Here is a 23,085-nt window from a genome sequence, read left to right on the forward strand (position 1 = left end):
ATTAAACTAATATTATCTGTATTGCAGGAGAAGTTGCTATCCCAAGACACAATGTTTTTTTTTTCTGTGTCTTCTAGTATTATTTATGGTTGCAGTAAATAACAATACAGTTAAATTAGATTAATTCATTATTCAGCAGTCATGGTACGTGGTCTGAAAAAAAAAAAAACGCTAGCACTGTAATTTATCACAGTTTATTTCAGCATTTGCTTAAGTTATATCATCCAACAATATCACGTATTATGATATATATATATATATATATATATATATATATATATATATATATATATATATATATATATATATATATATATAGATGATCAGCTACATGTTTAAAATAGTAATGCTTCGAAAAGCAGAATAATTATAGTTGTCATTCCGTTGCATAAGATGTAAGTGTAATTCTTAAACATTTGGTTTACAGTGAACCTTGTGGTTTCACAGACCCTCATGAGCTCTATAGTCTTGGACTACCTTACCTAAGGTAACATCAGCTAGTCCGAGATTAGTGCTAGTTGGTGCCTGTGAAACCAGTCGCTTGTGTTCTAACTATGTAGGGCTTATAGTAAGCGGAGTTTTAAAACGGTAGCCTAAAATATAAAGTATACTGTAACCATTAAGGTGACATTAGGGTTAGCGGATCGTATTACATACCGCGTGAAATGCTCTTATTAGAATTCTATAATCTGCAAGCATAAGCACCTGCTATATACCGCAGTGTTTAGCCTTCTGCACGAATGGAAGAGATGAGTTCAAGAAATAAAAATAATAAAATTGTGATTATGTCGGAAACGGTGATAGAAATTGGAAGCACAATGTACTAGGTTATCCGGTTAGTGTACAAAGCAGGCGGGCGCAGTGGTTGTTTCATTTTGTAAGTAAATGCCATTAAGAAGCGCAGCTATTTCAAGGCAGATGGGGTCTTTGAAAAAGCGACCTCTGCAGCTTTAAAAAACGGTGAATGGTTGTTTTAAATTACAGTCCACGTGAAGCTAGCGCGTTTCTATTGATCGCCCCTCAGTGTTGGCTAACGCGGCACTGGTGCTGTGCAGTAGGGCTCTGCAGTTGTGAGGATGCTAGAGATGCTGCTTTAATTCAACGTCAGATCAAGTTTGATCAATATCCCCCTGCTGGCCCAATTGGAAGAGCCTTATTCACAATCCGCGCTGGTCCTCCTGCTCTACCACCATCTTTGGGATACCTCACTTATTTTTTTCAGTGGCAGAGAATTTGATCCGCAACCCAGCTTGCATTTCAACCTGACTGGGGTACTGTGAAAGAAAAAGAAAAGAAAGAAAGGGCTGAAGAATAAAAAACTGGAGGATTGCCTCAGCGTTGCAAGGCTGTGAATACATGCTTCTGCCTTTTCACTTTCGGTTTAGGAGTTGAATTTAGAGGTTGGAGAAAATGGGACGTAGCGTTGTACAGACTGTCTTTTTTCTAATGTGGCTTGTCGGTAAATCGTTTGGTGGCTTTCCTAACACGATCAGTATAGGTAAGTAATCTTTATGCAAAACTAGTAAAAAAAAAAGAAAAGAAAAGAAAAAAAACAAACAAAAAATGTATATTTTTTGTTTTTTGTGTGTAGCGTTAAAACAAAGCGCGCTGGATCTTTTTGTGCAGCGGACATCAGTGACTGATAGCTAAAGTAATCTGTGTTTAAGTTTGAAATTGATAAACTTGCTACTGAGTCTGAGTCTTAGAAATCTGCTTTGCCCTAATGGTTGTGGTTTAAAAAACAAACAAAAAAAAAACACAAACAAAAAAACACACACACACAAAAGGCTGGATTTCGCTTCAAAATCTAATGCGAATCTAATCTAAAGATCAAGTTACTTGAGCTTTAGAATTATGAAAAGATAATTAAAAAGGAAGGATATCTGATTAGAAATATGTGTGACATACCGGAATAACAATGTAACCTACTTTGAATAAGACCTCAATAAACTCTTACGCATCAGTAGACTAGCGCAGAAATCACCCAAGGGTGTTCTTAGTTGCTATAGTTTAATAAGAATGTTGTTAGAGTTGGATAAACCGAGGCTTTATACAGTATATATCAAACCATACACAATGCATATAGCGCTTGTGAATATCCTTTTTGCTGGCATTTAACAAGAAGACTATTGTTATTCAATCTACATCTAAATAAACCAATGATCTGTAAACGGAGGAATCAATCAATGCAGCTGCACAGGGTCCATGTTTCTCAGCTCTGCGCATTTACACAGGCATACCAGGTATATTCAGTAGTATATACAATACAGGTCATGTTGTATTTGGCTCTGTTTTATTAAAACAGTAAGCGGTAATAGAGCATCCTCTCTTTTTAAATCCTTGATGTTATCTTTTTTTTTTACTTGTTGTTTTAGGAGGACTTTTCATGAGATCTACAGCGCAGGAGCACAGCGCTTTCAGGTTTGCCGTACAACTGTACAACACAAATCAAAATGTGACCGAAAAACCCTTTAATCTGAACTATCATGTGGATCACCTCGAATCATCCAACAGCTTTTCTGTGACTCATGCTTGTGAGTACCCCTTTTGGATTTCGCTAAAGCTTGTTTTTCTTTTGTAAGCTTAATGTGTTTTCCCGGAGGACCGAAAGCTTTCTTCTTTTTCGCCTGGAAGATGTTCTTTGAGTCCCCCACCCCCTCCCCCTCCACATCTCTTTTCCATTGCTGTGTGTAATAAACGAAGGTACAAGATAAGAGCGACTGTAATACATAGGGGCAGTGTTATTATTCCGATGGCATCTATATAATTAGTAGGCTACTGAGTTGCAATCTAGTCACGCTTTATCGATGGAGCTTCTGTGCAAAGGAATTAAGACGTGCAGTCCGTCCACTTGCTAGTTTTGACCATGCAGTACTGCAATCCAGTAAAGTACAATGTTATCTTAACAGTGCCTGGCCAAAATGATGCTCATTTATTTATTTATGCATTTATTTATTTATTTATTTATGTATTGATCTCATTGTTTGTTTGTTTATTAATTTTGCAACAGTATAATTGGGTTTGGAAGTGTGGTTTCTGTGCCAATGATGTTGAATGAAATGGAATATTTAGCCATATTACTCCGTTGTTTTGCTTAGTTGTCGCTTTTATATTTGGTGACTTAATCGATTTTAATAAAACTGAGGAAAATATGGCGGGTTGCAGATGCTATTCCGTTTTACGATTTTTATTTATTTATTTATTTATTTATTTAAGAAACAAGCGGGTTTATTGTTTTTTCATTCTTTGCATGAATCGCCTATATATATATATATATATATATATATATATATATATATATATATATATATATATATATATATATATGTAAGCAGTGCAGATAAACTAAACATATGAACGTCAGTCTTGTTAAACACTTGTTTCATAGTCGGTAATGTAGTCTGCACAGTATGTTTCAGTGCTGAGGTGCAGTAAACATTTGTAGGTCACATTCTCTCGATATGTAGGTCATTAAGTAAAATGCTCACATGCATTATTTTTAGCATACTACCACATTAATGCCCCTGGAGTGTTATTTGAAGTTATGCTGATTTCATTCCAATAACGAGTAAACAGCTAAAGCATTGACATTAAAAATACAGCCCTGCAATGTATGTGTGGGGCTTGTGTAAATGTGTGTGAGGAGGTCATGGCGCAGATCCCACAACATGTTTTCTATCAGGATTTCTACATTTACCTGCTGGATAAGGCACCATTTGTTTTGACTGCTCTGTTGGCATTAGAAAAATGAAGTAGTCATGTCTTTACAGATTCAATGTGGAACTGTAAGCAATATCAGGTGGTAATATAACCCTCATTCCCATAATCAGAGTTGGAAACCCTTACTGATACAAAGACTAGTAAAGAAAAACCCTGCAGGAGAATTTAAAGGATTGTTCTCCCGATAATAGGCTATCGTGCATTGATTTAGGTGGATTCTGCTGTCATATAAATGCACAGAATTGTGTCTTTATGGAAACGCATTGTATTGACAGGCAATAAAACAGCACTGTGTATACTAGCAGTAAACACATTAAGTGGAGTTATTATTTATTAGCACATTGGTAACATGTTTCAAATGTTAGAGCCATGGTGAACTATCATGCTGACAACATGGGTGAGTCAGTAAGGGAACTGATTTCTTCCACTTACATACTTCTGCCATGCAGATGAAAACTCATTGCATCAGCTTGGATGGCTCACAGCCTAATTCAGAGTTGGTGATAGCCTTTCCTATTCAAATCTGAACTGATCTGTATAACAGGTAGTATTGTGTAAGTATAATCTGTCCTTATTCTTGGCTTACAATGCCTTACTTAATGGTATAATTATATTATTATTATTATTATTATTATTATTATTATTATTATTATTATTATTATTATTTATTTCTTAGCAGACGCCCTTATCCAGGGCGACTTACAATTGTTACAAGACATCACATTATACATTATTTCACATTATACAGATATCACAGTATTTTACATACAATCCCCCATTTATACAGTTGGGTTTTTACTGGAGCAATCTAGGTAAAGTACCTTGCTCAAGGGTACAACAGCAGTGTCCCCCACTGGGGATTGAACCCACAACCCTCCGGTCACGAGTCCAGAGCCCTAACCACTACTCCACACTGCTGGTATATTGTGCTAAGCATTCCATAGAGTTACAATGTTGTGCTTTGTGTGGTGCTTAAGTGGTAGGACAAAGATTCAAATGGTTATTACCTGGCATGGCTAAAAATAGAATCCTTTGACCAAGGTCGTGGAAGGTGGTCTTCTAATAATAGAACTATACTGTATCTGAATAAGCTATGCAGTGTGTAGGCTTGTCCCATTTTAATGCTGATTTGAAATGGTCTCCTCCAGTGTTGGACTATATCATATCTGTATGGGAATCACTAGACCACCATTAAAACATGCCCATGCCATCTCAAATTCTAAATAAATGGATTAGCAATTTCAATGCAGCCAAGATGATGACGTTCTCTCCATGCTGGAATGATTGATTGAGCGTTGCACACTGTCCACGTGAACTCCTTGTGTTCTCTTACTTTTTCTACAAAGTTTCATTGCCAGCTGTGTAAACTTCTTACATGCTTAACATCCTGTAACAATACCAACGCTACCAATGCATAACTAAGGGGTTGATTTGATCCAACTCGACTCCACATGACCATGTATTTTTGATGCAGCCCAGGGTGATTTCCTAGTGCTGTAAAATGCTGTAACAATATCCAGCTGTTTCGCTTTGGGGTATAGGTTGATCGAATGAACCCCTTATTCAAGTGGTTTAAAATTGTTAACCTAGTTTATAAAAAGCATTGGTCCAGAAAAAAAATATAATTATATCAAGTATAACATTGTATAAAACCAAACTTGATTAAAAGGTTCCTTTAGAGAAGTGAGTAAAAGTTAAAGTGGGGTTTGTATTAATGAGAAACAGATCTATTGAAGTACTATAGGGCAGGGAACACAGGTTGTGTTTTGTTTTTACACAAAATTACAATGCATTGTTTAAATTCAATAAAGGAGTAGCAGCTATCTAGTCATAGGCAGAACCAGTTTATTAATTATTAATTATGGATTCATGGCAGTTTTTACTTGTTGTGTAAACCCTTTATTTAATTAAGCTGTTATCAATGCTAATGTACAAAAGGATTATACAACCAGTAAATACTTAACAGCACCACTGTCTGTCAGGATGGTCCTGGCACTGTGTGAATAATATTACATTGACTTGAAAGACTACAGTAATTAAAATCATGCAATATGAAAGCAAGGCGAGCAATGTAAATGTTTTAGAGAAGCCTTTTCACACCCACAAAATATTTGACTTGGAAATAACACCAAGTATCTTCATGTCTGGTTATTGGAACCCATATTTGTATATGACTAAGACATGCGCACCAACTCTAAGGTGAGGAATGAAAAGCAATGCTTAGCGTGTGTAAAGGAGATGAATCATTTTTTATTGACTTTTGCTGTACATGCTTTTGTTTAAATATTTTGAATGTACCGGGTGCATGGAAGATTGGCGGAAGAAATAAGTTCTTGTGTATGGTTCAGTTAGTCTGGAATAGATGACTCATTTAATGTTATTATGCTATTTATGTTAGCCTTGCTCATACCAAATAGCTGCGTCAATATATGTTCTACCATGAATGCGGTGTGCTTTGCATGTTTCTTGTGTAGAAGGTTTAATTGTGCTCATATTGTAATGCTCGAGTGAACTGTCTGATAGCGTAGTTCTCCCGGTATTAACCTCACAACAGGTTATGCTTAGTTTTGAGTCGTTTCTTCTTCAGTGGTCTTCAGTTTCAAGAGGTATTGTAACAGCATAGCAGCTCTTCACAATGGTGCCCATGTTCTAATAAAGTAGGTTGACTGTATTTTTGGGTTCACACCATCATCTGCCCACAAGTCAGTGTGTGAGGGACCCAGACATACTGGAGACTTTAACTTTGATATTGGCTTGCAGGGAGCAGTCCCAGGGAACTAACAGTGCTGCATCTTTCTTCTCTCCTCCTGTACTGTACTACAGTACATCTCCCCCAGCCTCTGCAGTGTCAGCTCATTAGCACACAGATCTCATATTCCCTGGCATTGCACAAATTGCTTCTCTACACCTTTCCAGCCAACAAATGCTTATGGATAGAGATATGTTTGCAAAAAACCCCAAAAAACTAGAAACAGAAACTGTAAACTCAAGGTTAGCAGCAGTAACATTTGTTGGCAAAGCATTGTCAATAAAAGAATCTGTGCAATTTCATGCATGTTGCTCATGCAGCAAGAGGTGAGGGAGAATGGGGCCTGATTGCAGAATCTAATTAATACAGTGACAGACTCTTTGCTAAATCGAAATGGTCCATTGGGAATCTGCGCTCCATTCAATTTTATCACCAGACTTCTTATACAGTAAATGTCCTGTCAATAGAATAAAATTTCAAAAATCTACTAAAATTGGAACATGCTAATTAATAAAGCTATAAAATGATTTGAGCAATTCAAGAAATATGAATATTTGCTATTTAGATGTCACAGTAAACATCAGAACCTTCATTGTTAGCTGTGAGTGCACTTCATTTGTCCATTAACTGCAGTGGTATGTTGTTTCCCTGCTTCCCTCTTCTCGCGTCTTGCTATGTTTCTGATTGTGTTGAACAGGCAATTCTGCAGCAGTGTATTGATGACCTTGAAGCGAATTGTACAGACTCAATTCTGTCTCGTATTGCCTCAGTGCAATTTTTGCATAATGTAGCATCCAGAACTAGTAAGAAACCACTTCAGTGCATTTAAAGGATGTGCAGCAAGTAAACACATTAGTTATCTGAATGTAATAGGGCAGAGGCTGGGTGCGAACCGGCGACCCGGTGCACCGAAGGTGAGCACCTTAACCACAATGCAAAAGAGCCGGGCCTCGTCTGCATTCGTGGTTTTAGACCTTTTAACCTCCTCTCATCTCACCGACAGGGGACAGAATCCGTGCCGGCAGTGTATCACACAACACTGCCTGTTATCCTACCTAATATATTATTCAGCTTTTTTAGATTCACTTTGTATCATTTTTTTAATTTATTTCAGTCATCACATTCTGGTGACCGCAGTTGAAAGCACCCCTACGGCCATGACAATCTTTCACTCTACAGTATATCAGGTACACGGTTTACCTGTCCCCTGCAATAATCTGCCCTGTGGGGATGGAAGAAATGGTCTGTGTGGTCCAGTGGTTAAAGAAAAGGGCTTGGAACCAGGAGGTCCCCGGTTCAAATCCCACCTCAGCCACTGACTCATTGTGTGACCCTGAGCAAGTCACTTAACCCCCTTGTGCTCTGTCTTTCGGGTGAGATGTAGTTGTAAGTGACTCTGCAGCTGATGCATAGTTCACACACCCTAGTCTCTGTAAGTCGCCTTGGATAAAGGCGTCTGCTAAATAAACAAATAATAAAAGAAATACCTCATTTGCTGTAAGTGGTGCAACTGTGCTACAGATGAAATAAAAAGTCTGTAGCAGAGACTGACAGTGCAGCAGCTCGATTTGATGCTTGGGCGTACGATTGTTTTTAATGCAAAAACGTATCATTGATATAGAAGGAAGAGAGTTTCCAGCAGCCCGCCCTTCCAGCTCTAAAGCTATGCAGTCTGCATGTTAATCGGTAGAATCGCATTCATTAACATGCTTTTAATGCATTGCAGCACTTGACGTGCAATGTTCATGACACAGTGCATTGAGAGACAGCACCCAAGGTTAAATATTTGAAGGCTGTCTTGTTGTATTTGGCATTATTATTGCATACTGTACACAATCTAGTTTTCTTCCTTTCACAGTGTACATATTTAATTCAAGGTTGCAACAGTATGCTGTCGTTCTGTACAAACAGAAATACAGGTGCGCCCCCAGAAATCTTTCACATGGTGCGCACAGCTGAACCACACCAACGTCCCTTCACATGCAGATAACAGCTCTGCATCACCGTGCTGTAAAGGGTTTCAGCCAATCAGAGTGCTGCATTTATGTTCTTTCCTGAGTTTCACAGCACCTACACTATCCTATTAGAAAACCGCAATCAAATATACACAGCGCGCTGCCATCTAGACAGAACAGGAACTACAGTGGAAGCCAAATAGTCCACAACAACAATAAAAGCTACAAATTAACCCATTTGAAATACAGACTTAAACTAGGGGAAAAACCAGCTCACATATCTGTTATGCTGGTTCCATTTCTGATCATTGTACTCTCACAATCACTACAACTAATTATTACTCATGCCCTAAGCATGGCATATAAACATTAACTTTGTTTTTTATGTTACACATGACAAAACAGGCAGTTAAAAAATAAACCATCAATAACAGTAATAGTAATATTAGGAATAAACTCTCGGGGCAAGATCAACGACGAGACCGAAGGTGGAGGATCCGTGTCACCAGAAGCCCGAGATACAATGACAGGCTTTTTATTGCACACCTTGGTGTACTTTACTTGTTATAATTAGTTGTAGCCGTTTACAATAGCTTGTAAAAGTAGCACACATGGCCATTTCCCTTCCCTTGTTCTTTTAATGCTTTTGTTTTGCCCTTCACTTTCTTGTGTTTTTGTGAAGTCTGTCTGGTTAATGTAGTACATTGAACTGTCATATTCGTGTCGTTTTAAATACCCGTTTTTGCTTCCCAGTATAGTGTAATGTTGTCTAGTTGCTGTACTGGTATTTGATGAATTTTCCTGTTTTCTCCATTTTCTTCCACTTAAGCTTTTAGTAAATTGATATCACGCTACGTCTTTTTTTTTTCTTGTGGAAGCATTTTCCTGATTTTCAATGAACACGTCTCTGTTTTCATCAGTAACGTTTTGAAATCTGGTCATCCTTTTCATTAAGCTGCCAGTTTGTGAGCTGCGGTGAAGTCAGTTAAGATGCACATGCGACCTGTACATAATAACCCTTATAATCTTACAGCTGCACATAATAAGACTGTAAACTCAGGGAGTTCTAATATAATCAATAGGGCTGTAAATGGTTACTGCTGATAATAATAATAATAATAATAATAATAATAATTAGGAAAATACATTATTAATTTTAATATACGTAAGCCACTAAAAAAATTAAAATACAAACAAATCTTTAAATGTGCACTTACCGTGCTCATCCTGGAAAAGCAGCAGAATTCAGATCATGCAGCTGTACTGTACTAACATTCGGTTTGGATTCAGTGTTTTTACTGATTTTTTTCCCTCTGACATTCTGGATCATCAGAAGAGAGATTTTTGCTCTTTTTTGAAGCAGCATCCAAACGTATCCGCTTCCGTTTGCTCATTACTACCACTAAATAAACAGGGTGGTTATTGACAGTAACAATCACGGAGTGTCTTATAACTTTTAAGTAAAATATTAACAACACTGCAGGAATGCGCCAGACTGCATCCCATAAGACAGCACAGGCCTCCGTGAGTTTCTGTGGACGTTGTGTGGCAGCTGGCCCGCATTTAGACACAGCTTGTTCAGTTTTGCATATGACACTCTCACATTGAAGCTTTAGAAAGAGATTTGTTCCTGCGAAGGGTACAGCCATGAAAGCATCTGTATGCTACAGGGAACATTAGTAGTGACTATGTGGCACATTAAGACTGCACACATGCCTTATACCCACTCAACTATTAAATCAATGTCAGTTAATGCATGTAGATGTTTGTTTCGCTTAATAAACAAAACAAAATGCTTTTCTGAAAGTGGTCCTTTAGTCACCTTTGTAAGCTTATAAAGGTAATGTATGTTCTGCAGTGTTGAGGACAGAGTTGGAACAATGCTGAAAGAACTAAATAAAACTAAAGCTTTTTTATTTTTGTCTTTTGACTAGAAGGGCTCAGGACAGTTTCTTGGTTGAAATAATCACAACAATTGCTAATCTTTGGTGATCTAATAGAATGGAAGAAACATCTTTGCATAGGCTTGGTAGCATATAAAAACTTGAAACACCCCTCAGTAAGATTTTGATTGTTCAAGTTTTCAGCTTTGGCACCTTGTTGAAGTTTGCTACAGGTGGTTTTGTATGATGCACACGCTACGTCTGGTCATGATTTCTTTGCATTGTTTACTTTGTTTATATTAGGCTCTTGATCAGCGGGCTCATAAGCCAATAGTAACTGAAACTGTTCTGTATGAATTATTAAATAAAAATCTGATACCCGCAGATTGAAAAGACAACAGAATCGTGTATCGGATATTAAAGACAAGTGTAAAGCACTGTGGCTGGAGGGCAGTTTTATGATCAAGTACAGAAAAGTACGATAACACAAGTGCAACAATTAATATCTCCAAGAAATGGCACAATCGAATCTTCTACCCATTGTACTTAACATACTAACTGCTTCTCTCTCTCGCTCTCTCTCTCTCTCTCTCTCTCTCTCTCTCTCTCTCTCACTCTCTCTCTCTCTCTCTCTCTCTCTCTCTCTCTCTCTCTCTCCTCAATTTTGAAGCCCACGAAGTGCAAAGAGGAAAGTCAGATTGTAACTGTAATAATATCAGTAGCATTTGCAGGAACAGTCATTTAAATTGTTGTTCCAGGTACAGCAGTTACTTGCTAGCTTCATGCTGTTATAATTATTGTATTCCTTTCTGATTTGCTTTACCTTGGCCCTTTCCTCAGACTGGGGCCCTTGTTGCTGACAATTGACTTGTTCTGTAACAAAGGACACATGTATTGCGCTTTAAAAATCATCCGTCAATACAATACAATGCATGCTTCTATTTCTATAGAGCCTTTCCCGGCAGAATCTTAAAGCACTTTAGATATAAAGAGTTAGTAAACCAGGGGAAAACAGAACTTTAAGGCCATTAATTCTGGAGTCTTGGGGCACAGTAGCTAGACTTTACTTTAAATCCAGTGGTTGTTTTTGAATTAGTGTCCTGCAGCAAATCCATATTCACCATTGGTTTAAATCCTAGGAAGATCAAAGGCAGCTGGTTAAGAATGAGCTGAAAGTGCTGGCTGCAAGCAAGCAATAGCAAACACGATGATGAAAAAAATAAACTCCTTCGCTTTTAGCTGTGAAAATATTAATGGTCAAGATTTCGTTTCTTTACCTTTAGCTGGTGCGTGAAGTATGATGCTAACAGCCTTGCACCTCTATCTTATACCATTTATTAGCATATTCCCCCTGATTTCTATTAGACAGATTTGCTTTGGTTCTTGCCTGTGCTGTCCCTACACAGTGTCTCATTCTTCATCCTGTCACTTAGCTAATGGTGTGTATCCCCTCTCCCTTTTTATTGGATTCTCCAGATTTCCTCCACACCCTCAGATGGCTGCTTGGCCGGCACTTTCTGCAGTCTGCTGCCGTACATCAAAAATGTAACGCAAAATACAGAATCGTTTCCCTTTTCTGCGTTAAAACGGGGGAATTCGTTACAGACCTAATGTGGTATGCTAGCGTAAAAAGAATGTGCTTCCACCAAATAAAGATTTTTATAAATACACCAAATCCCTAACTATATAGATATATATTTAGGGATGCATTTACAGTATGGTAGTCATTTTAGTCTTGCTTCTGTGCAGCATGTACTCAAAATATTCAAATGTATGCCTGCACTGTTTCCAGATCATTCAGTTCAAATAATTTTATAAGCAAACATTCCTAAAGATTAACGCATGATCCTGATTTTCTGGTTCATGTAGAAGCAGTCCTCTCCAGATTCAAGTTCTTTATGACAAGAAGAAATAAGCAGTTTCAGTCACTCAGTTCTGCAGTACAGTCCCGATGATGCCTCTGTTGTGGTCATTTTCCTAACCAGACATGCATTTCAACATCTCAAAGCATGTTTGAAACAGCATATTTAAAAAAGATCATATTTTATTTAATACATTTCAAGGTTAAAAGAGATCCCCCCCCCCCCCCCACCCCCAAAAAAAAAAAACCTATGGGAAGCTGTATAATTTACACAAGAAGAACATAAGCTGTAAATTATTTAAGTTAACCGCAATTCATTCTGAAACCAGAAGGCAATTTTATTTTATATTATATCCTATAAATTAGATTTGATGGTGCTGAGTATTACTGAGTATTCCTGCCTTTTTCTGTTACCCTGGAGTGGAGCATTAAAACAGTACTGCCTTGCCACAGGCTGATGAAGCTGCACACCACAGCCCACTCACACCTCATGTGTTCTTGTGTTCCTGACGCCATCTTTACTGTGGGGAAACAATGGCTGTAAAAGTGAAAACCACAATTATGGTAATTTGTGGAAATCATTGGAACATTTGAATTTTAAATGCAACATATTAGGAAGGGCTGTTTAGACACATTTCACACTCTCAAGAACTATTCAATATTTTAATCATTAAAATCTTGGCAGGACAACTTTTCCTACCCCATAGTGTTTACATAAACAGTTTTTAAGATTTCAAAAAATTTTACAACTGTGACCAAAGGGGATATATATATATATATATATATATATATATATATATATATATATATATATATATATATATATATATATATCCTTCTGGCATAATAAAGAATACAGATCTGCCTTCTTTCATACAAGAGGCAGAATGCTTTTATAATAAGGCATGCTTCCTTAAGTCCTCACAGTGTCTTTGATCAAAGGCATGTTGTTGCTTATATGCAACCCCACATGGGTCAGATTTTAGTGCTCATTACATAACCCCTTTAGCTCTGGCCAATCTAAAGCCTATTTGATCGATAGGGTGACAGCTTCGGGACACCATCACTGTGGTGAATTTGAGTGCAGAGAGCTTTCTTGTCATATAGATCTCTCCCCCTAACATCTGCAGCATGATAAAGGTCGAACAGTACGCTCCTATTATCTTAAAGAAAGAATGTCCTTTGTGTCAGCAAATCAAGATTTTCCTTCAGGACTGTCAGTAATCCAATCCATATCCCCGATGGCATTCCACATGAAAATAAGATTTAGAATAAAGGTTACGCTGTAAACCTTTCAAGTGTAATGTATGCAAGGGTGTTGCAAACTCTAACTGTACACTATTTGATTTTTTCCCCCACCTTCCCAGTTGTCAGAGTGATCAGGGATACAGCAAGTAAAATGTATTGCAGTGGCTTAGCGTTCGTCTTTAAGGGTCCTGGATTCAAATCCTGGCTTAAATTAGTGGTTGAGTACAGCGCTGTAGACACTTCAGAGAAAGAGGGTTTTGCGCATGCAGCCATGGAGGGAAGAGAAAGAGAGAGACCGTGTCTGCCAGGGCTGTGTTGAGGTTGGACAATTACAGAACCACAATAAACCTTTCCCTGGACTGCTGTACCTGCTGAAAGGGATGGGGGACTTGCAGACTCAGGCATTGTGAACGAAATGTTTAAAAATACACATGCCTCTTTGTTTTTCTGGTCAGTCTCTTCTAAAAGAGTAGTCTGGTAAACCGTACTATAAGCAAAGCCATGTGTGGTAAAGCATAGTAAATGATAGGCAAGCATAGCGAATCACTGGGAAATATGGTAAAGCAAGGTAAGACCAAGGAAACTATAGGAAAGAGCAGTAAGTGCATATTCAAGAATGGGAAAAGCACAGTAAAACGCAACATTACTGTACAAATATATAGTTCTCAGCTTTTTATAAGGGCTAACTCTTATTGGCAGTGCAGTGTCACTGAGTTTGATGTTGGAAATCTAAGAGGTCTTAAAAGGGAGTTGATTTGTAACCATTTTGTATATCCCCTTTTAAAGCTAGAGCTGTCCCTATACTGACCCTGGCATCAGGCTTTGCCTAGTTGAACCACAGGCTTGAATACCAAAGAAAGCAAGCAGGAGCACCCCAAGACCCGTTCCTTTTAAAGCTTTCAGGGATTATTGTTGTTAGGTGAGGACCTGAAGTGTGCCATGAACCACATACCAAACCTTCAGAAGTGCATATTAGCTAGATAAGAGCTGAAAGATTATATAGCCTAGGAAGGGATGTAATAATAAAGTCCTCTCAGAGAGTCTAGTGATTTAAAATAGCGGTTTCACAATGCACTGTTCATTATGTTCAGCATTTCAAGCCATGCTTTCATACTCACATAGCCTCAAAGCCACTAGATAAGTCTTTAACTGCGATGTGGTCTTGAGCATTGGAGTTGCCCCAGTTATTGGTGTGTGGAAGTTTAGTGAACTCAAAGTGACCCACTGTCAAAAACTTGGGAAGATGTTGAAAGGAGATTTCATTCTGTCGCTACCGCAGGGAGGACTTGGAGTAAAGTGACCCAAGGAAAGAAAAAAAAGAACAAAGAGCAAATTGAACAGTTTTCATGACTGAGGCGGCATCAGCCTAACGTTTAAGTCTAAAAACAGCAACTTGTCCAGTGACCATGCTGTGAACCTCTCCTCCGAGACCTGTCTGCAGTTCAAGAAGGCAGCTGACAGGCAGCGTGAATGTAATACCATGTTTCTAAGTTTCAAGAAAAGTTTTTAAGAAAAGCAAGCACATCACCTCAAGAAAGCTTAGTAAATATGGGACATGGGACACAGGGCACCCCCCCCCCAAAAACCTCTCAACACACACATCACATAAATAATCAAATTATATTACAAAATGTTACAGAATGTTTCACCTGAGATGTATGCTAGTTTTCATTTATAATTAGGACTGTCAATTAATCACAGTTAACTTCTGCGATTAACACGTACATTTTTTGGGAGATTAATTTTTTTAATGCACATTAATCGCACTCCTGTCTTGTCCCTCTTAGCACACCGTAATTCATTTCCTGCAGCACCATTTTAGTGCATGCCAGGATTGAATGAGTGTAGTCATCATTTGAATATAAAATTAGTCACGGAACTGCATTATGTAGCACAGCACTCAAACTGAAGGACTTGTGAATGGGAAGTTTATTTTTTCAAAACTTTCTGACAGTTCATTGGATAGAAAGAGGGTTACTTGTATCTACTGTCAAAGTGAGTTCCAGTATCACAGAAGTGCATCTAGTGTGCTGTACCACCTGCATGTTAAACATGCTCTAACTTCAAAATACACTCTAGTAGTTTTTCTGCGACAGACAACACAATACAACAACAAATGAAACCTGTCAGTTTCGACAGAGTACTCTTAGAAATTCAGGATCACTGCAAACCCATGAATCAAGCTGAGTACGATACCATAACTAGTGCTGTTGGATAGCTACTGACTGCAGACCTGTTAACATTGTAGCTTTGTTTTATTTCAATAACCACATTTATTTTTAAACAATATTATTTACAATTATGGAGGATATAACCTTTACTCACTGAATGTTTTGTTTTATTTAGGCAATTTCAAGTTATTGTTTAAAATTATTATTATTATTTAAACGACAATGAAAAACATCAGTTTATGAGTAAAAGAAACTGATTATTGTAAATGCAGTAGGGTGATTAACGAACTGACTCCATTGTGATTTAGCAGTTGGTTCAAACAATTTAACAACAATGCTGGATTGTAAATAAATGTAAAACTATGAAAAGAATCCAGAAATAGAAAAACAGGGTTTTTATGCTAGGCTGTTTTTTGGATGATAATAATAATAATAATAATAATAATAATAATAATAATAATAATAAAACTTAAATGAGACAGATTCAGTAATTGTATATGCGATTAAAACCAAGATTAACTGAGATTCATTTTTTAAATCTGAAGATTAATCGCGATACATTTTTTAATTGCTTGACAGTCCTATTTAAAATACATTCTGATGAATCAGACCTCGTTTGAATTTCTAAACATTATTCTTCTCCTTCTGGGCTGTTTGTTTTGTATACACAGGGCTTTCTTCACAGCCATGTTATCCTGTGACTCGTACTGTTTGTTTTGTGTACACAGGGCTTTCTTCACAGCCGTGGTATCCTGTGACTCGTACTGTTTGTTTTGTGTACACTGGGATTCTACTTTTCTGATGTCAGGTTTATTTCCATTTCTAATCATTTATTTATTAGAACGGGAACATGCACGGAGATGCAGCACATGTTCATGAGACAGAAGCTGTTTTCACTGAAATTGCAAGTATGCTCTGTAGCACCTGGGCATTTTCATTGTCCGACATATCTTCATGTGTGTTGCTGGATTTTAAAGTCTGTTATGTTGTTTTTTCGTTTAGCTGATCAATGTTATCTTGACTGGAGCCATTGCTTATAGCTTGCGTAATCCAGCTCTGGTTCCATGCTTATGGATTTTTTTTGTAAATCATCTTTAATAAACTGAGCTCTTTAATTATTCCAGGCACTTGATGCTTTTCATCAATCAATAATATGGTTCGAGTTGTTTACCCTTGCTACCCTTGTTTACGCTCATTCATTTAGAAAACAATCCTAAAATGGTTCATACTTCCAGCACATTTATAGTACAGTATATATACATACTGCACACCAAGAGCGAAAGATCAGTCAGGATTTGATGAAAGATGAGTGGCCTCTAACTCACCGAGTCTGTAAATCTGTCTGAATTAGGATTACGCCAAGATACCTCTATGAGGGCTGCTAGAGGAGCAGTAGAGGAATATTGTGACGGCCGGACCTCATTTGCTGCGGGATTGCAAGGATACAGATCTGATGCAATGCTGTGTAGTGGTGCACTTCAACAGTATCAGATCACAAGGGTCAGAAGAATAGCCAGCTCCAAAATGGAAAGGCAGCGAGATGTAGCCGACAGCATTCAACTGACTGCAGACTGAATTTTTTTAATCAGGCTCGAGAGGTTACTTGTTTTATTTCACCCGTGGCACAGCATTTTCTACAGTAAATGCAGCATAAGCATGCCTTTTGATGTACACTCTACATCACGTCTGCTTAAAGCAATCAATAGTTTATCCAGCAATGAATGTATCGATAATTAGTCCTGATCATTGACCTGTTCTAGTCACTGCGCTTGTCAAGATCAATTAAAACAGAACTGGAATGCAAACGGAGGGTTGCATTGCTCAATAAATGGGATGCTTCCAGATTCCATACTGCTACTGAACGTTCTTTGTGCAAACTGCGGATTGTCATTAGTTGAGCAGCGTGTGTGCCGGGAATTTCAGGCAGACTTGCCGTTCTCTGATCCCCGTGTTTTAAGTGAACATTTTATCGGAGAGGTTTGTAAAAGATTGACATTTTATCATGTGAATTAGTCCCATACATCAGATACCGTCTTTTCTCACAAGAGGCAGCTCTTTATGTTGGCCCATCAAGGCTGTCACTTAAGCTCATGTTTCATCAAGTCGCTAAACCTATTAGCATTTCAATAGGATTAATCCTTTCAACAGACGTTTACAATGCTTACTGATACTGCGCCGTACAGTTACATGGGAGCACTCTGCTTGCTTACTCTAACTTCCTAAAAGGAAGTACTGTGAAGGTGTTTTCTTACTGCAGCTCTAGCTGTGCATTCTGCAGTGGTATCAGTTTCAAGACCAACGTCAATACATCACCCACTGACAGGGTTTAGGCTCTGTGAACGTGTAATACGCCATGTATGACATCATCTCAGACCAGTTATAGCAAATGTGTGTGTGTGTGTGTGTTTGAGTGCCTTGCTTGGGAAAATAAGTTTAACGTAAAGTAAAATTAAACAGTATGTATAATTATTACGTTAATAATATTGAAATGAATACTAGGGCAATGCTAGGCAATGCCAACATTTCACTGTGCCTGTAACAATAACAGGAGAGTATGTTTGTTACATCTTGCTGGAGCGCATTTAGTAAAAAATCTACAGCAAAAAAAATAAATAAAAACCAGGACAGGGCTGCACATTCTGCTCTATTTGTTTCAGAAAAATATGAATAGTCCTGTCAGCTCCAGGTATTGTGGGGTGTGCAGTTAATCGGCAGAAAATGGTATTTAAAAAAAGAAAATTCATTTTCCCAATCCCTTAACTGTTGTACTAAGCAGAGGAGTGTTGCATAAATTAGATAACATAGGAGCAGGTAATCCCAGAAGGGATTTCGGCCAAAACAGTGTCAAAATACCATAGGCATTCTGTGATTAGTTTGCGTATGAATGAATGATTCATCATCTGATTCAGCTATCAAAGGCAATTTAGATTCAAGCGCAATGGTTTCAAATACATTGGAATCAATGAATGTCAGCTGGTGCACTGATTGGCTGAAAGTACCTAGAGCATAGAATGCATGAGATGAAATTCTTATTTGGCTAATTTGCCTGAAAAGATGCAAGGAAACCCTCCCTCCATTCTGTCGCACAGTTCGGGGGGTGGTTGCTGTCCCTGACTCCTCTCCTCCATGTCTGCACGATACAGTGTGGTCCTGTACACATGACCGATTGTTTGAGACAGATCTTGGAGGGGATCTGAGTCACTACAGTTGCCCCCCTTTTCCGACACTATAAAAGATCAGCAGCTCTATGCTGGATTGAGCTATCTTGTTTTTAAAGAATGAACACACTTTTTTAATTAAACATCAAACAGCGTCAAAAGAAGATACAGCCTTCTCAAGACATTGCCTGGTGAGCTTCTTAAAGAGCATGAAAAGAGAAGAAAGAAAAGTTGTTTATTCACATACATTATTCAGGCAGTTATCATTGAGGAGTACGTGCTGTACCGCATGGATAGTCTTGGGTTTACCTTAGAGCTTGGGTTTAGATGTTCATTTACGAGCTGGTTCAAAAATCTTAAAAAGTAAGATCTGAGTAACAAATAGGTCAGTGACAGCTTGATTTTTAACCACCTGTTGCTGCAAGGGATTCAAGGGATGCATAACCGCTTTGTCATGTGTGCATGGCGTACTGCAACAAAACAAATGGATACGTTGTTTTTTTTTAGTGTACACACACATTTAAACCCACTGCCATTAGCCTTCGGTTTGACCGGATGCTGGATATCATGCATTTTGCCTCTCTCAGTGCATCTCCATACAGTATTTCTCCACTCAGTGGCTCTCTGTACTGTATCCTCAACTTTCTTATTGATTTTCATTACGCAGCGTGGCCCATTTTTAACACAAGCATAAATCTCAGAGATCCCAAAGATGTCTTGCTGAAGGGGATTCTAGACTAGACAGGAATTGACCTCCTTCTATGGATTAATAAGGATGTGATTCTAGCCACTTTGCAGTGAAGTATTCATTCTCCTCCCTGGCTCCTCTTCTTCATAAAATTCCACTCAGGATGAACAAGGGGCTTAAACACGGCCGTGCTATTTGCTGCAGTGAAGCTTGGAAGGAAAGGTACACAACTGAGTGGTCTTTGCTGATTGTTTCCAAGAGGTTTCCCCATTTTGAGCAATTTAGTTTAGAGCCTGTATCATATTATATTTATTACATTGGACAGCTGATTTGCACATCAAAGGAAGCCTTTCTCTGTAGACAAAAGGCTGAGTACAAGTATCAGATTGATAGTTACGTACAGTAGACAGAGGAGCAAATATGAAGACCCTTTTATGTCTGTGCATGTACGGTACACTCTCCAGTGGAGTCCTCTCCAATGTAGTGAAATAATAAGGAATTATTGTGTCATCACAGAATAGCCTGGAGGCTGATACGTGTCAACTGCTCATTCAGTCTGACTGACTTAATCATGAGATTAGTGTTTTTTTTACTGTTCTGCATGGAAGTTAACCTGGACTGAAATGATAACAAATCCTCTGCAACTCCAGCTTACAGAAAAGATTTGGACTATTACCATGCTGGACCGCTCAGCAAAAACCCTTCCTTCAGATTGTCTTACCCTTGGTGGAATAAACTCTATCTCAAAAAACAAACAAACAAACAAACAAAAACTAAAGAAATATGTGGCACTGCAGTTTGTCTTTGAACTTTTCTGGTATTTTTTTTATTTTTGTTTCTGTGAAATATTTTGTTTTTCTATTACACCACCTGGGATAAAACTGGAAAACACAACTGTCAATGTTATTCAGACTGTTGTCATGGGGCCTTTTCGTCAGAGCTTGCAAAGACGTAATCGTAATCAAACCTACATGCTAGGAAATCTGTGTGGGACTTTGTGCCATGGCAGCATTTCCTCCTCTCTTTGTGCTTCTGCTGTTAGTATTTTAAAGGCCTGATCATTAATAAATCTGGATTTTGTGGTAGTCACCTGAAGAAAAAAAAAAACACACAAAAAATTATAAACACAGTCAGCAGTGCACAGTCAGCTATACTCTGTGCTGTTTGTAAAAAGGTATATAAATGGCAAAAGGACATTTATTTTCCACTCAACTTCTGGGACTGACTGAAGTACTGTGGCCTTGATCCAAGGTATTCACATGGGTAAGAGCTGTCCTCTGTGACTCAGCGTCTTTCACCCCACACACCTCCGGAGGAAGCTAGAGATAATTGAACCGTGCAGGGCCTTTTCAAATGACCAGTACAGGCAGTTACACATTGCACAAACCATGTGGCACATTTAGCGCTCCCCCCCACCACACCTCCCCCTAGCCAGAAGTGCCACCTCTAGGGCTTTGAAAATGTCACAGAACCAACACTGTCGTTCCATTAAATATGATCGGGAGGATTTAGAAAAGCAGCAAGTGTCAGAGAGAGCACTTTCTAAATTCCTTTTCCGGAGTAACTCCTTTAACCTCGGTAACCTTGTGTTAACGTTACGTGGTTGTATGTTTGTAAAAAAAAAACAACAGCAGCAGGGACAAATTGATTTCCCGACTGCAGTGCTGAGTATCAACCTTCCAGAACCATAACAGCTGCATCAACGGGAGAAAGCCGTGGCGGTAGCATTCGGAGAGCTTATCACCTCCTTGTAATTCAACTTGCTCGGGCCGGAAGCGGGGTGTGTGGGGCCTTGACTACTGTCTCAGTAAGCTGTGGTTTTAAACTGACATTCGACAGCTTTTGAAAGCCAAAATATGGTAATGTTACAAAATTAGAAAAACTATTTGAGAGCGTTAACGACTTAAGAGACCTTAGGGTTAGGGTTAACCTGAGCCAATACTGGATTTTCCACTGGAAGAATTTTGAGGACTGAAAACGTACAAATAAACTGTCAGTTTTGTGTTCTGAAGCTGGGTCTCGTCAAGCGTGTAGCGTCAGAACCCAAGTGCTCAAAGCGTGTCTGAAATGCAGATTCCTCGCCGCATTATAACTGCCGCAGATATAACCTGTGAATCGCCTGCCAGTCCTCATTCTACCTCTGTGCTGTATTATCATTCTGAACAGGCTGTGGAGGCAGATCACAACAGAGAGTTTTCATTGTGGATTCACCTCTGTAATGAAGGAGACAGTGTTCTGTTGTGGATCAGGTACTCATCACTACTGGTCATGAATTCAGAAGTTAAATTTAATTTGCAGTGCTGGGACCAGGGACCTGTATTGTAACCTTCATCACCAAGGATGTTATGGTATGCTAGTATTCATGGTGTGCTTAATATGAATCATGATACGATAAATTTGAGTACTGGAGGATAGCAGCAGCCCTGGAGGAAAATAACAAGTCACAAGGAATTAATTCCAGCCTCACCACAGCTCCTCAGCAATGATTTTAAAGCTGATGTGGGTTTTTTTTGGACATTAAAGAATACTGCTGGAATATTGAAGAGATCAATATGCTGGGCATGTCCTGTATCACCACTGTAACTATAATACAGAAAAAAGACAGCATCAGTCAAAAGCTAAAGTTATAATAGCAATTTAACTGGTATTCATGAGTAAGCTTTCTAAATCCCACAATAAACCATTTTCCATCAAATTCTCCTTTTTTATGAATAAAATAATGGAAAAAAAATCCATGGAGGAAATCAGCTGGCAAAAGACCATATTTTGTTATGCCAATACTGATCTGTATTTACTGCTATTCTCACTCTGATTAGCACTCTTAAACTGCAATCTGTACCTCCTGAAAACCATGGCCCTAGATACAGGAAAATATGGTCGCTTTTATCTGCGTTCTGTTTTTACCAAAGCTTATATTTTTTATTAAAACGAGTGCATAAGTAATTGCAAGTGACAAATTATATGTTACAATATCTCAATAAAACATAGGACAGAATTTGAACAAAAACAAGACATCTCTAGGAAGCTGCAGGCCAGAGGCGGTGAGCATGCAGCAGAGAGCTGCAATACATACCGACGAGTGGAGAGAATGACAGATAATATTAATGAGTATCGAGTAGAAAGACGCTTTCTATAACACTTGGGATGAGGCCCTCCAGTTTCACTGTGCCTTTGAACATTACTGATATAGGGTTTAATGACTTGAGGCGGGAGGCTGCTTCTGATGTTTGCACAAAATCACAAAAAACGAATACTAGGCAGTGTGAGGTGATTAGGTGTTCTTCCCTGGCGCATCACTGTACAGCTAATGTTTAAATGTGTTACAGTTTTCAATTAGAACAATAGCTCTTGCTTTATGTACATGGTTGTTCCCGTGGTACCAGTTGGTTTAACCTGGGCTCATACCAGGTGGAAGTTAAAAGGACCGTCTAGGGTCAATGCTGCTTTCATTCAGCCCATTTCATTGCTGTAGTTGTCATGGTCTGGGCTTGCATTCTGATTCCTCCGAATGCCCTGCTGCTCTTAAACAATGGTTGTTTGAACTTTGTAGATTTCTACCCTAGCAGCCTATCGAATATCATACAACAAGAGCTTTCCATGAAATTCTTTGTGCTCCCAGAAATCTGTGTATGCGAAACATGATTACAACAAA

General features: G+C 38.5%; 1 protein-coding gene across 6 annotated transcripts in view; it reads left to right on the forward strand.

Moving 5' to 3' along the window:
* Positions 1-873: 873 nt before the first annotated feature.
* The window catches only part of LOC117412419 (glutamate receptor 3), an 82,331-nt gene continuing 60,119 nt past the window's right edge, over positions 874-23,085 (forward strand). For 2 of the 6 annotated variants that reach the window (XR_004545926.3, XM_034020832.3), the window contains exons 1-2: positions 884-1,498; positions 2,376-2,534. Coding sequence is in view for 4 of the 6 variants with exons in the window: in XM_034020832.3 (XP_033876723.3) it covers positions 1,411-1,498; positions 2,376-2,534 (247 nt within the window). In the remaining 2 variants the exon portion in view is untranslated. Of the gene's footprint in view, positions 1,499-2,375; positions 2,535-23,085 lie in introns of all 6 variants that reach the window. The other 4 variants (XM_034020827.3, XM_034020828.3, XR_004545927.3 and 1 more) reach the window with 3 other exon arrangements.

Source organism: Acipenser ruthenus, chromosome 16 (assembly GCF_902713425.1).
Source record: "Acipenser ruthenus chromosome 16, fAciRut3.2 maternal haplotype, whole genome shotgun sequence".
NCBI lineage: Eukaryota > Metazoa > Chordata > Actinopteri > Acipenseriformes > Acipenseridae > Acipenser > Acipenser ruthenus.